This window comes from Euleptes europaea, chromosome 14, assembly GCF_029931775.1.
Source record: "Euleptes europaea isolate rEulEur1 chromosome 14, rEulEur1.hap1, whole genome shotgun sequence".
Classification (NCBI taxonomy): domain Eukaryota; kingdom Metazoa; phylum Chordata; class Lepidosauria; order Squamata; family Sphaerodactylidae; genus Euleptes; species Euleptes europaea.
Genome location: NC_079325.1, coordinates 14,934,863 through 14,952,121, shown reverse-complemented (window position 1 = coordinate 14,952,121; position 17,259 = coordinate 14,934,863). Strand labels below are relative to the sequence as shown.

The 17,259-nt window shown below is 46.1% G+C and overlaps 1 protein-coding gene across 1 annotated transcript in view; it reads right to left on the bottom strand.

Moving 5' to 3' along the window:
- KIRREL3 (kirre like nephrin family adhesion molecule 3) overlaps positions 1–17,259 on the bottom strand; it is a 370,228-nt gene that overhangs the window by 197,693 nt on the left and 155,276 nt on the right. Inside the window, exon 6 of the mRNA XM_056860874.1 lies at positions 11,517–11,674. Coding sequence (XP_056716852.1) covers positions 11,517–11,674 — 158 coding nt within the window. The remainder of the gene's footprint in view (positions 1–11,516; positions 11,675–17,259) is intronic.

Here is a 17,259-nt window from a genome sequence, read left to right as displayed (position 1 = left end):
ACCCTACCAGAAAATATTTTTGTTAGTCTTTAAGGTGCTACTGGACTCTTGCCCTTTTCTACATTTATCAGAGGAAAGCAGAGTCGGGGGTGGGGTGGGGGGACAAACAGCATGATAGAGTTTGCCATGAGTTGGGTCAGAGTTCCTCTCAACCTGACCTACCATGGATATGCTGGTAACCTGGTTGGCCACTGTGTGAACAGACTGCTGGACTTGATGGACCTTGGTCTAATCCAGCATGACCTTTCTTATGTTCTTAAGTAACTAACTCACCCAAGCATCATAGGATTGGGACCACAGTGTCAGGGGAGCAGGGACTCTAGTTATTCCCCCCAACATAAGAACATAAGGTAAGAACATAAGAAAGGCCCTGCTGGATCAGACCAAGGCCCATCAAGTCCAGCAGTCTATTCACACAGTGGCCAACCAGGTGCCTCCAGGAAGCCACAAACAAGACGACTGCAGCAGCACCATCCTGCCTGTGTTCCACCGCACCCAAAATAATAGGCATGCTCCTCTGATACTAGAGAGAATAGGTATGCAGCATGACTAGTATCCATTCTAACTAATAGCCATGAATACCCCTCTCCTCCATGAATACGTCCACTCCCCTCTTAAAGCCCTCCAAGCTGGCAGCCATCACCACATCCTGGGGCAGGGAGTTCCACAATTTAACTATGCGTTGTGTGAAAAAATATTTCCTTTTATCTGTTTTCAATCTCTCGCCCTCCAGCTTTAGCAGATGCCCCCATGTTCTAGTATTATGGTCATATTCCCAAGCTGAAATGGCCACAAGGGGTGCTTTTTGCTTTTTTGCACAGCTGCATGTGCACAGACTACTAGGACAAGCTACATGTGCACAGACTACTGGCTTAGTCTTGCTCTGGCATTTGGTTTGGTTGGGACATAAAGTCTGCTCCCGGGGAGCTGTCCTTGGTGCTGCATCTTCTGCCTATCACTTGACTTTGGGCCTTTGTTTCCTGACTCCTCACTGGGATTTTGCTTTGTATGGGATATCTTGTGTGGACTCCACTTGCCTGCAGTCTCTTGCTTGGCCATTTGAGGTCAGCCTGACCACTCACCTATGGCTTTTGATCAGCCAGGACTGGACATGTGCTGTTCCAGCTACACAGTCCCTCACCTGCCTACTTCATTAGGCTTCTGGTTCTCATTCTCTCTGGTTCTAGGAACTGTGGGCAGCCCCAACTCTTTCTGTCACAGCTACTCGCCTGTTGCTCTGCAAAATCCTCTTATTTGCTTCATTTATATCCTGACTGTCTCTTCAACAGGGACCTAAAGTGTCTTACATCCTCCTTATCTACTACATTTTATCCTCATACAGAACCAGCATGGTGTAGTGGTTAGGAGTGGTGGACTCTAAACTGGAGAACTGGGTTTGATTCCCCACTCCTCCACAGGAGCAGCAGAATCTAATCTGGTGAACCGGGCTGGTTTCCCCACTCCTGCACATGAAGCCAGCTGGGTGACCTTGGATTAGTCACAGTTCATTTAGAGCTCTCTCAGCCTCATCTACTCGTCATGATACATACCTATTCTCTCCAGGATCAGAGGAGCATGCCTATTATATTAGGTGCTGTGGAACACGGGCAGGACAATGCTGCTGCAGTTGTCTTGTTTCCTAGAGGCACCTGGTTGGCCACTGTGTGAACAGACTGCTGGACTTGATGGGACTTGGTCTGATCCAGCAGGGCCTTTTTTATGTTCTCATGACAGCCCCTTGAGGTAGGTTAGGCTGGGAATGTGTGACTGGCCCAAAGTCACCCAGCAAGCTTCCATGGCAGAGTGGGGATTCATATCTGGTTCCCCCATGTCCTAGACTGACATTCTAACTGCTACACCACGGTGGATCCATGCCTGAATACCCATGCTGGCTAGGGGGAAAATAGGACAGAAGCAGGAGCTTCAACCACAATCTCTGAAGGCCAACACAGTAATGAGACAGGTCAACACGACAATGGGAATGGGGCTTTAGAAGGACCAAAAGCAGTTGCAAGAGATTGCATGTAAACAGGCTCATGGAGAAGGGGGATACAAAGGGAATTTATGAGGGCTCTGCAGCATATTGAGGAGAGGGACATGTACAGCTGCTACATTGCATGTATGTGGATTTTTAAAAAAACAGCATTGGGTGGTAGAACGAAGCACAGAATTGGCTCATACTCCACTTTTTCCTCCACCTGAGCGGCAGAGGCTAATCTGGTGAACTGGATTTGTTTCCCCATTCCTACACATGAAGCCAGCTGGGTGACCTTGGGCCAGTCACAATTCTATTAAGAGCTCTCTCAGCCCCACCTACCTCACAGGGTGCCTATTGTGGGAAGGGGAAGGGAAAGTGATTGTAAGCCGGTTTGAGTCTCCCTTAAGTGGTAGAGAAAGTTGGCATATAAAAACCAACTCTTCTTCTTTTTGAGCACACATGCATTCACACACACACACACACACACACACACACACACACACACACACACACACACACACACATGCATGTTGAAGAACCTTCAGGCCAAGAGGCAGGAATCGAGTATCAATTGTTCAAAGAAATAAAGAAATGAAGAACCTTCGTTCTCCAAGAGCTCGGAGTAGTCTGTGTGGGGAAGGGCCTTCATGGGGAGGGGTCAGGTCCAGAAAATCTCATTGGTGGCCCTGTACATCCATGGCTTAGAATGTAATTAATGCCACCCAGCAGAGCAAGCAGAGTTCATTCCTCTCTGACATTCATTAGCACCGGCTGCCGCATAACATTTTGGGAGACAAGATCAAGCACCAAGCTTAATTGTTCTGTGATGTCCAACATGGCGTGCGTGTAATAAGGAAGGCCACTGGAGCTGATCTGGATTATAAGAGGAAGAGGAACTGGGAGGAGGGGATTTGCAAGAAACACAAACACATGTGGAAATAGAGGGCAGGAAAGGACCTTGAATTCTCTAAGACACATGTGCTGCAGTTGTGCCAGGCTTGAAAAATACACTTCCCCTCCCTTCTCTGGCACTCAGTATCCAGTTGGCCATTTCCTGAGACACTGCTGATGCCAGGAGAAAGGAAATGTCTTAGGATTTGGGTGCAATAAAGCAAGAATCTGCCTGTAATACTGCAAGCAAATCAGATGGCGGGGAAGAAAAGGTCACTCTGCTTATGCAAATCAAATGCTGGATTCTCAGATAGCAACCAGAAGGCCTGGAGGATGAAGCTGGCTAATATAGCTGAAGCTGCAGGAGAGCAGGCCGATGGTAGAGGCAGCCTGGACCAGAAAATCCCGTGCCCGCCCAAAGACTCAAATCCAAACAATGCCTGTGCATCTTCCCTTGCAAGGGGAGTACACAGAATAATTGTTTTGGCCTTCTCATCCTGCCCCTGATCCCCAGCCACTGTTAACATAAGCTGCCTGACTTGCAAATAGTTTTGTGAACAGCCTCTGTGTTTTCCTACAGAAAAATACTGAAAACGTACCCAATGCCCAGAAATAATTTGATTCGCATCCAGTCGCATCTTAGGCCTTTTATGCAGGGATGTTTCCCCACAGTCACCCCTGCCGACTGCTTCAGGGCTTCCTTTTGATTCTGAATGCCTTTTCCGCCCATCAGAGGTTGCCTCATTCTCCCTGTGTGTTTTGCCTGCATTTTCCAGATTTTGGCTAAAACAGCATCCGAAAAACATGGGCAAAATGCATGGGGAGAGCGAGGCGACCTCTGAGGGTTGGAAAAGTCATACATAACCAAAACGAAGCCCCGAAGCAGTCAGTGGGGGTGACCGCAGGGAAACGTCCCTGCATAAAAGGCTTAGAGTCCAACAACATTTTTTTTTGGGGGGGGAGGTATATTATTCTCACAATTAGAATACAAGAGAAACATTCCTCCCTATTTAGAGTATCTCTGTCTGTCTGTATTCAACTCCAGTAGCACATTACTGACCAACAAGATTTGCAGGGCAGAAGCCTCTGAGAGTCAAAGTCAGTTATCTGAAGAAGTGAGATTTGGCTCTCAAAAGCAGATGCCCCCCAAACCTTATTGGTCTCTAAAGTGCTACTGGACTTGAATCTAGCTGTTCTCCTGTAGACCGACAAGGATACCCTCTGAAACAAATAATATGAGAGTAAACGCTATTACGACTGCCTCACTCGGGTTCTTACATTACAACACTTTATACTAGTAAGAAAATTTGAACAGAGATTTTGTTTTCCTTTTAGAAGGGGAGGCACTCTGCTAAATGGTCAGGTTTTTATTTGGGAAGCACTTGGAGCCTTATCTTTGAGTGATTATGAGTGGGTCCAAAGCATCTTCCACCAATGTTGGCTGGTATGCCAGCTACATCCTTTCTCGGGGGAAAATGACTACAGTGATCTACAGGTATATCTACAAAGTCACCGAGATGGGCCTGCCCTTGAAGACCTCTCGGAAGCTGCAACTGGCCCATAACACTGCAGCTAGAGTGGTTAACAGGAGTGCACGAAAGCTATTGTCTTACTCCTGTTTTGCAAGATCTACACTGGCACTCAGTCCAAGCACAATTCAAAGTGATCTGACCTAGAAAAGGCTTGCTTGTTTACTTACTTACTCTCTCTCTTCATTTATACCCCACCTGTCTCACCATTAGGGACCAAAGCAGCTTACATCATTCCCCTCTCCTCCATGCTATCCTCACTAAAAGCATGTGAGATAGGTAGGGTTGCCAACCTCCAGGTACTAGCTGGAGATCTCCTGCTATTACAACTGATCTCCAGCCGACAGAGATCAGTTCATCTGGAGAAAAATGGCCGCTTTGGCAATTGGCCTCTATGGCACTGAAGTCCCTCCCCTCCCCAAACCTCACCCTCCTCAGGCTCTGCCCCATAAACCTCCTGCCCTGGCAAAGAGGGACCTGGCAACCCTAGAGGTAGGTTTGGGTGAGAATGTGTGACTGGCCCAAGATCAATTCAATTCAATGTATTATGGTCATGGACCAGCAAAGGCCCAAGATCACCCAGCAAGCTTCCGTGGCAGAGTGGGGGTTTGAAGCTGGGTGTCTGGGATCTTAGTCTGACACTCTAACCCCTACACAATACCACTTACTGGTCTGGATCCAGGGTATCCAAAAGATAGCCTTGTCCTGTACAGCCCTGCTTGATTACTAAGATCATCTTCAGAGGCAGGCACCCCCCACACACACACAGAGAGAGAGAGTTCAGGGGGCAGCATCTGGAGAACCAACACTTTGTGGTGGTGCCACATTTGTGGCTCGCGGGTTTATCCAGCACCACCTTTGCTGGCAAGCAAAGACATCTTAGTTTCAGCTGGTTCCCAGCTGAGTTGCTTAGGTCTGGCTCTTCCCGTTACTGTTCCTGATCTTGGTTTATTCTGCTGCAGCACCCACGACGAAGACACGAGGCGTGAACATCCAGGTTTAGCGGGGGTTTATAAGTGGCTGATCTACAGCGACAAAAATTGCCCCAGCAAGCGGCTGACGGCAGCTGTCAATGTTTTGGGCAAATCCACCCTGGCTCTGATCTCAGCCAGCATTCCCACTGGCTTTGTTTATATCCTAATCTGCACATCACATAGAGCCAAGAGGTGTTAAGACTCACCGCTCTCCCCCCCTCCACATTTCACTAAGAAGCTCAGCCTTGGCTGATGATACTCAGCACCTGCCTGCTCACGTCAATGAGGTGTTGGTTTGTGAACAGCTCTCTATGCTTAGATGCCTTAGGGTGCGTGCCAACTGCCCTACCTATACAGTTCCAATTTGTGTAGGGTTGCCAGGCCCCTCTTCACCACTGGCAGGAGGTTTTTGGGGCAGAGCCTGAGGAGGGTGGGGGTTGAGGAGGGGAGGGACTTCAATGCCATAGAGTCCAATGGCCAAAGCAGCCATTTTCTCCAGGTGAACTGATCTCTATTGGCTGGAGATCAGTTGTCATAGCAGATCTCCAGCTACTCCCTGGCAGCTGGCAACCCTGAATTTGTGCCATTCCTCTCCTTTCTAGTTAGGAAGTGTGGTATATTGTATAGAGTGGCAAACTAGGATCCTGGGTGACCCGGGTTTGAATCCCCATTTCTGCCACGGAAGCTCACTGTGTGACCTTGGGCCAGTCACAAACTCTCAGCTTGATCCCTCTTGTGTGCGTACTGAGGGGGAGAGAGAGACTGATTGTCAAAGTGTTTGATTGGAGTTTTTAGTTTTGCTCCTTCTTAGTCCCCTTTACTTATTTTACCTCAGACGAAATGAGGCCCTGCTTCATGTGCCCCCACCTTGAAGTGGCAACCCATGGCCTTCTCAGCCATGGCACCAAAATTGTGGTACTCCCTCCCCAATAGGGTTGCCAGGTCCCTCTTTGCCACCAGTGGGAGGTTTTTGGGGTGGAGCCTGAAGAAGAGAGGGGAAGGACTTCCATGCCCTAGAGTCCAGTTGCCAAAGCGGCCATTTTCTCCAGGTGAACTGATCTCTATTGGCTGGAGATCAGTTGTAATAGTAGGAGGTCTCCAGCTAGTACCTGGAGGTTGGCAACCCTACTTCCCAGGGATATTCGTCTATTTCCTATCACTGCCTTCTACCCATGGCTGAAAACTTTTTTTGTTTCATCTGGTGTTCCCCCACTGACCTTTCCTCCCTGCTCTATGTTTTAATTGCTGGCTCTGAGTTTTTATATATGTATTTTACTTTTTGGTTTTAAAGTGGTTTTAAGGCGTGCCTTATAACGTTCCGCTATTGGATCTGCCGATTTAATTCTCTCCTGCTGTTTATAATTTTACTTGATTCTGTTAATTAAATTGTTTTTCTCTTGTTGTTTCCATGAGTGTTACAAGGCACCTTGAACTGCAATGGATGCAAACATGGAGGACGCTGTAAACAAATCAGTGCATCCAGATATAGTCTACTGTTTGGGTCAATTCCAGCTTGGTGCAAACAAGACGAGAGCACACACATTTATCTATATATCTTTTCAAGGAATTAATTGACAAAGGATCAGACAAACAACAACAACCAACCTAGGATGTGATGCTAGTATGTATTTATTGGAACGTAAAATCCACTCCATGCAAAGTCTCAGGGGAGGCAATCATGGAGTTTTATACAAATGTTACATGTTAATTATAAATATTAAAAATGTTTATGTAGCCCATTAAAAGTCTATTAAAATTCAATTAGGGTCCAATTTAATAGCTATCAACACACCATTAACCCAGCTCATCCTCTGCTGCCTGAAACCTAGCCCCCTAAAAGCCAGCCCAAACGGAAATGTCTTCCAGTCCCCTTGAACAATACTCAAATCTCCTAGGGGTGAAAGACATTGTGGAGAAGTTGCGCCACTAGGAGCACCCATTTAGAGGCAGGCTTCCAGTCCAAACAGGGCCCATGGTTTCCTTAATGGTCCCCCAGGAAGAAGTGTTTAGGTTTAGAAGAGAAGAAGAATAGTTGGTTTTTATACCCTGCTTTTCTCTACCGTAAGGAGTCTCAAAGTGGCTTACAATCACCTTCCCTTCCTACCCCACCACCCGCAACAGGCACCTTGTGAGGTAGGTGGGGCTGAGAGAGTTCAGAGAGAACCATGACTAGCCCAAGGTCACCCAGCAGGCTTCATGTGGAGGAGCGGGGGATCGAACCCGGTTCTCCAGATTAGAGTCTGCCTCTCTTAAACACTACGCTGGCTCTCCACTTGTTCCTGTTGCTATGACTTCACCAGCTTTACAACATCAGCATCAATTTAACGTACCACGCAACACCCTGAAGTGCAATTACAAGAAACAGTCTTCTTCAGCACAATGGGCTGTATTTCCATTCGCTTTGTCTTGTTATTTTCTTGTTCCTGGCGTCTAGCGGCATGTTTTTCTGGCCTCTTGAAATCTTCTCCTTGACCTCTCTGCTTGCTGAGCCTCTCTCAGTGCCATTAGCCATTGTGTTTTCATGCCACAGCATGGCACAGAAGCTCTTTTTGTCTCAGGGTAGCCCAAGGCCAAAGAGGTGAACCTGGGACACCACCGGATTAAAAGGTTTGCGAGCAACTTTTGTTAAAGCGAGATGTGGCCGAGATGTCGCAGGATGCCAAGCGACCCACTTCGGTACAAGTAAGTTGTGGAACTGCCGGACGGAGTCAGAGAAAAAGCTTTAGCCGCTTAGGGTATGCAATTCCCAACAGAGATAAGTGATAACAGATTTGGGGATATAAACCAGTCTCCCATGTGCAGAGCTGCATTCTGTAAAGTCTAGTCCGACAGCAGGACTGCAAGAAGCATTAACTAGTTTTATTTAGAAAAGTCATGCTGGATCAGACCAAGGTCCATCACGTCCAGCAGTCTGTTCTCATTGTGGCCAACCAGGTGCCTCTAGGAAGCCCCCAAACAAGACGACTGCAGCAGCATTACCCTGCCTGTCTTCCATAGCACCTAATATAATAGGCATGCTCCTCTGATCCTGGAGAGAATAGGTATGCATCATGACTAGTGTGCATTTTGACTAGTACCCATGGATAGTTATAGGCCTTGCACAGGGTTAGCAGCCTCCAGGTGGGACCTGGAGTTCTCCCAGAATTACAACTGCTCTCCAGACTACAGAGATCAGTTCCCCTGGAAAAAATGGCAGCATCAGAAGGTGGAGTCCAGGGCATCACATCCCTCATGAGTTGCCTCCCCTCGCCAAACTCCACCATCCCCAGGATCCAACCCTGAATCTCCAGGAATTTCCCAGCTTCTGTCATGAAACCAGAAGTGATGTCATCGTGTCTGCACAATGCTCTAGGATTCAACCAACATTCTATGGTTAAACGTAGAACATCATGCTGGCACAGTGATGTCACTTCCACTTTCATCCCAGACATGACATCGTGCGTTGGCATGATGCAGAATTGTCACCTCCCATTTCCTACTCCCTGCTGCCTTGTTGAACAGTGGCAGGGAATGGAGAGAACAGGCTGGAAGATTTCCTGGCCTTAGGGTTACCATGTCCCCCTTCACCACTGGCAGAAGGTTTTTGGGGCAAAGCCTGAGAAGGGCATGGTTTGGGGAGGGGAGGGACTTCAATGCCACGGAGTCCAATGGCCAAAGCCATTTTCTCCAGGTGAACTGGTCTCTATTGGCTGGAGATCAGTTGTAATAGCAAGAGATCTCCAGCTACTATCCGGAGGTTGGCAAACCTACCTGGCCTGCCAAAGCAAGAGGGACAACCACAAATCTGGTCCTGATTAATGGGAGTGGAACCAGGAACCAGGCATGGTTAGCAAGCAGTAGATGAAAAGCGGGAGAAGGAAAAGAACAAGTCTAAGGAAGGCCTAGCCCTGTAGCAAAAGCAAGATGTGAAGAAAGCAGGCAGCAAACTAGGTCAGAAGCCTAAGCCGTCATCTGGGCATGGCAAAGGTGATCCTGGACTTGAGAGGGCTTTATTCACTAGAGCCAGCATGATGTAGTGGTTAAGAATGGTGGACTCTAATCTGGAGAACCAGGTTCAATTCCCCACTCTTCCACATGAAGCCTACTGGGTGATCTTGGACCAGTCACAGTTCTCTCTGAACTCTCTCAGCCCACACAGAGGCAGGCAATGACAGACTACCCCCAAACGTGTCTTGCCTTCAAAACCCTACCTGGTCACCCTGATTGCACAGATCGAAACTCTTTCCCGCCGATTTCTTTTCTTTTTGCTTATTAATAATGGATGAGTCACGTGCTTATGGGCAAAACATGACTCTATGGCACAGGAACACAACTCCCAATCCGAGCCCCTATAATAATGCAAACTCCACCAGGGCCAAACACAAAGTTATGCGGAAAAGCATGAAGGGACTGCTGACATCTCATCAACGGCTGTTTCCCACACAAAGAAGTTAACGTTATTTCCTCGCACAGCCTTTGATCCCCAAGCACCTCAGCTTCTTGCCTGCCTGAGAGGCGCTTTGGTGGCCTTTTCGGCTGAAGACTTTTCAGTGGAAATAAACCCTTCTATAATTCTCATATAAATGCATCGTGCGGGTGTGTGCGCCCCTTGAGAAGTGGGAGCCTCGCATCACGCTCACAACATGATGACAGCTGCAGGGAAGGAGCTAAGGCCACCACGCCAGCATGGGGACCATTTGTCCCAAACAATGTTTATTTCTTCCAAGTGCCGGCTCTTAAAATTCTGCTCCCGCTTCTTCAATGTTTGCCTCTTTCCACTTTGCCAAGCTCCCTGCCCTCATCTCTAGCCTGCCTGCCTGTCTGCATCAACCTGGAAGCAGTCCTTTGGCATTCAAACAAAGTGGCAATGTTTATTCTCACAATTAGAATTCAAGAGAAATATTCCTCACTATTTAGAGTGTCTCTGTCTGTATTCGAATCCACTAGCACATTAGAGACCATTAGGGTTGCTAACCTCCAGGTACTAGCTGGAGATCTCCTGCTATTACAACTGATCTCCGGCCGAAAGAGATCAGTTTGTGTGTGTGTTAAGTGCCGTCAAGTCGCTTCTGACTCATGGCAACCCTATGAATCAAAGTCCTCCAAAATGTCTTATCTTTGACAGCCTGGAGTTTACCTGGAGAAAATGGCCGCGTTGGCAACTGGACTGTATGGCATTGAAGTCCCTCCCCTCCCCAACCCCTGCCCTCCCCAGGTTCCACCCCCAAAACCTCCCGCCAGTTGCGAAGAGAGACCAGGCAACCCTAGAGGCCAACAAGATTTTCAGAGTATAAGCTTTTGAGAGTCACAGCTTTCTTCATCAGATACCCACATTAGAGACCAACAAGATTTTCAGAGTATATCTGACGAAGGGAGCTTTGACTTTTGAAAGATAAAACTCTGAAAATCTTGTCGGTCTCTAAGGTGCTACTGGACTCAAACCTAGCTGTTCTACTGCAGACCAACACAGCTGCCCTCTGAGACTACCTGCCTATCATCCATCCATCATTCTATCACATTTGCATCTTACCCTTCCTCCAAGGAGCTCCGGGTAGCATACATGGTACTCCTTTCTCCATTTTATCTCATAACAAGCCAGGGAGGGTGACCAGCCCTCAGTCATCTTCTTTATATTGTCTGAGGGCCAAACACTGATTGGGGGTGAACTTCAGATCTTTGTTTGATGAAACAGAAAAACAACAACACCCACCTAGACCAACCTCCCTGTCAAGTCAGATGCCTCCAGCAAGCCCTCAAGCAGAGCCTGGAGGCAAGATCTTTCTTCCTTTGTGAGTATCCAGCATTTAGTATTCAGGGGTACTACCCGGGAACATCCTTATTCAGTTTTGCCATAGTGATGGATACACTTCATGGATTTGTCTGACCTTTGACAAAAATTGCCTAAGTCAATGCCAATCACAACATCTTGCAGAAGTGAACACCCTAAATTAAATATATCCTATGTGCCAAAGGAGTTTTGTCTGTCCTGAATGTACCACCAATCAATTTCTTTGCATGATATGTAATCCTAATATTATGAGAGAGGGGGAAAAACCCTCTATGCTCTCAGTGCATGACTTATTTCCACCTCGTGCACAGTGGAATGGTCATCATTCTCCAAACTGTGCCTGAGTTCCCTTCCTTCCCAGTCTCAGGTGTCCTTACCTTAGAGTAGGTTGCTCCATTGATTACTTCTCCTCTCCGCATCCAAATGATGGATGCCGCTGGTTTGGCATTATCAGCATGGCAGGTCAGATTCAGGGGATCTCCAGCTCTTAGGCTCACGATGGGCCCCCCAATAATGACTGGATCATCCGGAGGAACTGCAAAAAGATGAGACAAAATGTAGGATGCAGTTCATGAGCCTTAAAAACAAAACTACCACAATGGATGGGTTATAGGTGATGTGGATCCAAGAATCATAAAATCACAGAGTTGGAAGGGACCACCAGGGTCTTCTAGTCCAATCCCCTGCACAATGTAAGAGAATCAAAAACAAAACCCCACACGCTACAGGAGACCCACAATCCAATCTTCTGGCACTTTTTCTTTCAACAAAATTCAGTTGCAGGGTCTGCTGACTGGATTGGTGCAGCAGTGCTGGGATTGGGAATGTTAACCCTTTCCACTCTGACCCGAATGGCCCAGGCTAGCCTGATCTCATTACATCTCAGAAGCTAAGCAGGGCTGGTGGGCAGACAATGGCAAACCACCTCTGATCGTCTCTTGCCTTGAAAACTCAACCTCAGTCTCCACATTTATTACGATCAAAAGATCAGTCAGCATCAGTTTAATGGCCCAATTTGCATACAAATATAAAATTAATATACAAAGATTAAAATTCATAACCCTATTATGCTGTAATTAATTATACATAAAAGTTATTAAAACTTTTGGAATATCTTCTTATAGACAAGATCTCAGCACAGAATTTGGCCACTTTAAAGGTGGTCTCGTTGGAGCAGCCTGCAAGGAGGAGACATGTGTAGAATTTTCCAGATCTTCCTGGGCATTTAGAGTATAGGTGAGATATGTGGAATGGACATCCTAACAAAGCAGACAATATAATAACACTGCATTCAACTAGCAGGAACACAGACACTGAGAATAGGGGACAGGCAAGTATCTCTCTTCCAGTAGTGCTGAGGGCAGGCAGTTACAATGGGCTAGAGTGAAAGCTCTACATGGTTGCAGTAAGTCCGCTATGACTTGACAGCAATTTACACACACACACACAACCCTTTTCCACTTGCCCGATTCATATTACCCCCCATAAGTTGCTTGCTGCCCACTGGGGAAAAGTAGAGATACCTTCCCACCCTCACAGAGAAAACTCAATGGGGAAAACAAGAAGAAGGAGAAGAAGGAGGAGAAGAAGAAGGAGGTGAAGAAGGAGGAGGTGGAGAAGAAGGAGAAGGAGGAGGAGAAGAAGAGTTGGTTTTTATATGCAGACTTTATCTACCACTTAAGGAAGAATCAAACTGGCTTACAACCACCTTCCCTTCCCCACAACAGACACCTTGTGAGGTAGATTGGGCTGAGAGACCTCTGAAGAGCTGTGACTAGCCCAAGATCACCCAGCTGGTTTCATGTGTAGGAGTGGGGAAACCAACCCGGTTCATCGGATTAGCATCCACCACTCATGTGGAGGAGTGGGGAATCAAACCCAGTTCTCTGAGAGAGAGAGGGTTAAATGCTGTCATCCCCCAGCCTCACTGCTGTGATCAGTGGCAGCCCCCTGAATTTAGAAAATACTGGCACAAGCAAACATAGGCATTGTGCATTTAAAGGCCTTTAATGTCAAGGAATGCGCTGAAATTCAAGCATAGATCCCCAGAACTAATTAGCCAAGCTGAGGCTGCAGTCAAAGATCGGCTTCTAGCAGCAGCAGCAACCGTTTTGTCGATAGCTCCATACAATAGCAAGAGGCTACACAATTGCGGTGCATTGATCACACAAGGTGCATTATATGTGGCAAATTTGTAACCAACTGAGGAAATGCATAGAAGATGGTTGAAAACCAGTTAGAGAACACCCTTTGATAAAGCCGTGGATGATTCCTTTGTTCACTCACCAGAGCTGTCCAGTTAAAGATGGGTGAAAGGGCACATTTTCTCCCAGTTTTAAAGGTTCTGTATGGTCCTTTATGCATGGGTACTTTCACTCACGTATGCACCTGGTCTGAATCAGTTGTTCCTTGGAGTTCTGCATGAGTTTTCTGTCCATCAGAGATTACCTCATGCCCAGCCCTTGCAATGTCCAGGTCTTCCCATTCCTCTGTTAACCCGACTCTTCCATCTTCCCTGAGCAAAGCCTGGGTGAAATCCCCATGCATAAGGCAAAGTACGGGACACACAAGCTTGGTTTTGCTCACTGCCAATTACAAAGCAGCATGTCCAGAGGTGGGGCTTCAAATACTTCCTGCTTCCTGCCTCCTCGGAGCTCTTTCTGAGCAGAAGAAAAGCTTTTTAAAACCGAGGCTTGGATTCTTCCTCCTTCCTTTCAGATTGCTCTGTTTTTTATATTGTTGTACTTAAAATGCTTCTTTATGTGGCAATTGGGTTTTTTGGGGGGGGGATTTTCTCTCACAGTAAGCACTTCAAGTAAGCCAATTACAAAGCAGCATTTAAAGGGTGGGGACTTGATTTGAGCTTGGAGACTGCTGGTGCATAGATTCCCAACAGGAAAGGGTGGGTCCAGCGAGTAAAGAACCTCAGGTAAAACTCCCATGCATAAATGACCTTAGTTTGGATTAAAAAAAAAAAAAAAAAACAGACAAAAAACTCCTGTGACAGATTAGGTCAAAACTAGATAGTGGGATTTGTTGCAAAGCAAATAGTTGGAGGTATTTTTTAACATAGTATTCTCTAGTGGGAGCTTCTGCAGGAGTATTGATTTCAATTTTCATCTGTAGGGGAAAGCAGGACAGGGGTCTCCCTAGCAAACTAGGAATCCAGGTTTTAAAAAGTCTTCAGTTCTTTTTGGAGGCAGCAGGTGGGGCAACAGAAAGCTGCCAGTCTCCTTCTAGTCATCCAGTTCAACCCCCTGCATAATGCAGGAAATTCATAACTACCTCCCCCACCGCATACCCTCCGTGACTTTTGCTCAATGCCCAGAAGATGGCAAAAGTCCTCCAGGATCCCTGGCCTGGAGGAAAATTCTTTCCTGATCCCAGAGTGGCAACCGACATTACCCTGAGCATGTAAGAAAGGCCAGGAGAACCAAACACTGATGCAACCCTACCTGCCCTCCCTCTCATGATCTCCCTACATTCACAGAATCAGCATTGCTGACCAATGGCCACCTAGCCTCTGCTTAAAAACCTCCAAAGAAGGAGAGCCCACCACCTCCCGAGAAAGCCTGTTCCGCTCTGTCAGGAAGTTATTCCTTAATCTCCCCTTGCTTTGTTGTAATGTACAAAGCTGCCTCAGGAAAAAAAACACATACACCTTAAAAAGCAATCTCATATTATTCTTAAAAAAGGGGTGTAAAAAAAAAAAGATTGTTGCAACGATATATATGAAGCATAAAAAATCGCCTTGGCATACTGTATTGAAAATGTGCCAAAAAGGAAGCAAACCTTAATTTTTAATATTAGGGAAATATCTTTTGAGATTTATAAAAATTACTATTATTGCAAGCAGTTTTATCTATTACATTTTGGAATTCATTGTATAACATCGTTTAACCCCAATACCATGCTTATCAAGTATTATACAGAGTATCTTATGCTTTGCATTAAGATTATTAGGATGATCATTGTGTAATACTTATCATTATTCAATTTACACGGTTCATAACTTTTGTTTTTTATTATACATTGTCTATAATGTTACTGTCAGTTTTATTCTTGCTTTTTCTTCTGTTGTAATTGACGCCATTGTAACTGCTGGCATGATATGACCAATTTTTCTTTTCTTTTGTATTCATTTTTTTACATTCTGTTTTTATACATCTACTAAAAAAACAAAATCTTTAGAAACAAAAACGAAACCAAAAAGAGTGGTTTATCTCTCTTTCTCTTACACACATACTATTGAAAGACAGTTCGATAAACTCCCTTTTCTTTTCTTTTTGCCCTTCTCTGAGAAACAATACACCAATGATTTCCCAAACACCCAACAGAGCTGGCCCCTGTGAAGCAAAAGAGGAAGAGGAAAAAGAAGAAGAAGAAGAAGAGGAGGAAGAAGAAGAAGAGGAAGAAGTTGGTTTTTATATGCTGATTTTCTCTGCTTTTTAAGGAGAATCTAACTGGCTTACAATCTCCTTCCCTTCCTCTCCCCACAAAAGACACCTTGTGAAGTAGGTGGGGCTGAGAGAGTTAGGAGAGACCTGTGCCTAGCCCAAGGTCACCCACCCGGCTTCATGTGGAGGAGTGGGGAAACCAACCCAGTTCACCAGATTAGCATCCACTGCTCATGTGGAGAAGCAGGGAATCAAACCCGGTTCTCCCGATTAGAGTCCACAGCTCTTAACCACTACACCACCCACGGATTGCAGGGAGTCCTGATTTCAATGTGATGTTGATGAGGCAAAAAACTGTTCCCTGGAGCTGGGCACTTGGACAATGTCTCACTTAAATTAGGCCGCTAGCTGTGCAGAACAGTTGTACATCATACATGGTAGGAGTTGACATAAGATGATGTGTCCCAGTGGCGGACTGGCCACGGTGTCAGCTTGCCTGATGGCAAGTGGGCCCTGTGGGCCCCTGATGAAGTGGGGCCCCTTAAACATTAGACAATATGTTAAAAATGTTAATGACCTTTTTAGTAGCTTGAAAATATAATAGAAGTTCCAATATTATTACTGTATGCAACTAAAATGTACGCTGTATTACTATTTCAATATTTTTTAAAAAAATAAAATCATTTTTCAAGGATACTTTATATTTAAGAATATCATAAATAACTCTGAAAAAAATAATTCTGATTCGGGGTATGTGAGGCCGACACATACATTATATAGGCTCAAATCTTTATTATTGCGACTTATAGTTGTGGGTGGGCCCCCTTTGTCTTTTGGCATCCAACATTTTTAGACACAGTCCGCCACTGATGTGCCCGTAAAAACACCCAGGGGTGCATGTTTTTGCTTCACTGGCAAGACATTGAAATCACACCTAAGAAATGGAAGACGAAGTACAATTCATTAATGCTCACACCATCAAGGCCAACGATTGATATCAGTTACATTTCAAAGGTGGGGGCAGTTTATGATCTCCCCCCCAAGATCTTTTGCAGGATAACTGGCAATTCTACTGCTGTTACGTATCTATTTGTATGATCAACAGCAACAGCATCGATGGGGGAGCCAATGGGCAATTTTGGCTCAGGTGGGCTTTCTACTTTCAACCTTTATTGTCTGAGATGGCTTTAGACATTAGATATGAAAGCAATAACACATTTCCTCCACTTTTATTTATTTACTGCATTGCTGATGGGGCTTTCCTGCTGAGATGCACACACCTCGCTTTATGAAAGCCCAGGGGCGAGAGCCATCGTTCAATCGACAATGCAAAAGCCGGCGACTCGGTCTAAAAACACTGGCGCTCTAACTTATTTGATGTGGGAATCGGAGCGCCAGGCAAGAACTCTCGGCCACGAGAATACTCACCCAACCCAAACTCTGTGGCTGTTTGCAGAGCTCACATTAACCCATGAGGCTGCCTTATTCTGAGTCATAACACTGGTCTGACGAGGTCATAGAATCATAGAGTTGGAAGGGACCACCAGGGTCATTTAGTCCAACCCCCTGCACAATGCAGGAAATTCACAACTACCTCCTCCACACACACCCAATGACCCCTACTCCATGCCCAGAAGATGCCCAAGATGCCCTCCCTGTCATGATCTGCCTATGGTCATAGAATCAGCATTGCTGACAGATGGCCATCTAGCTTACCACCTCC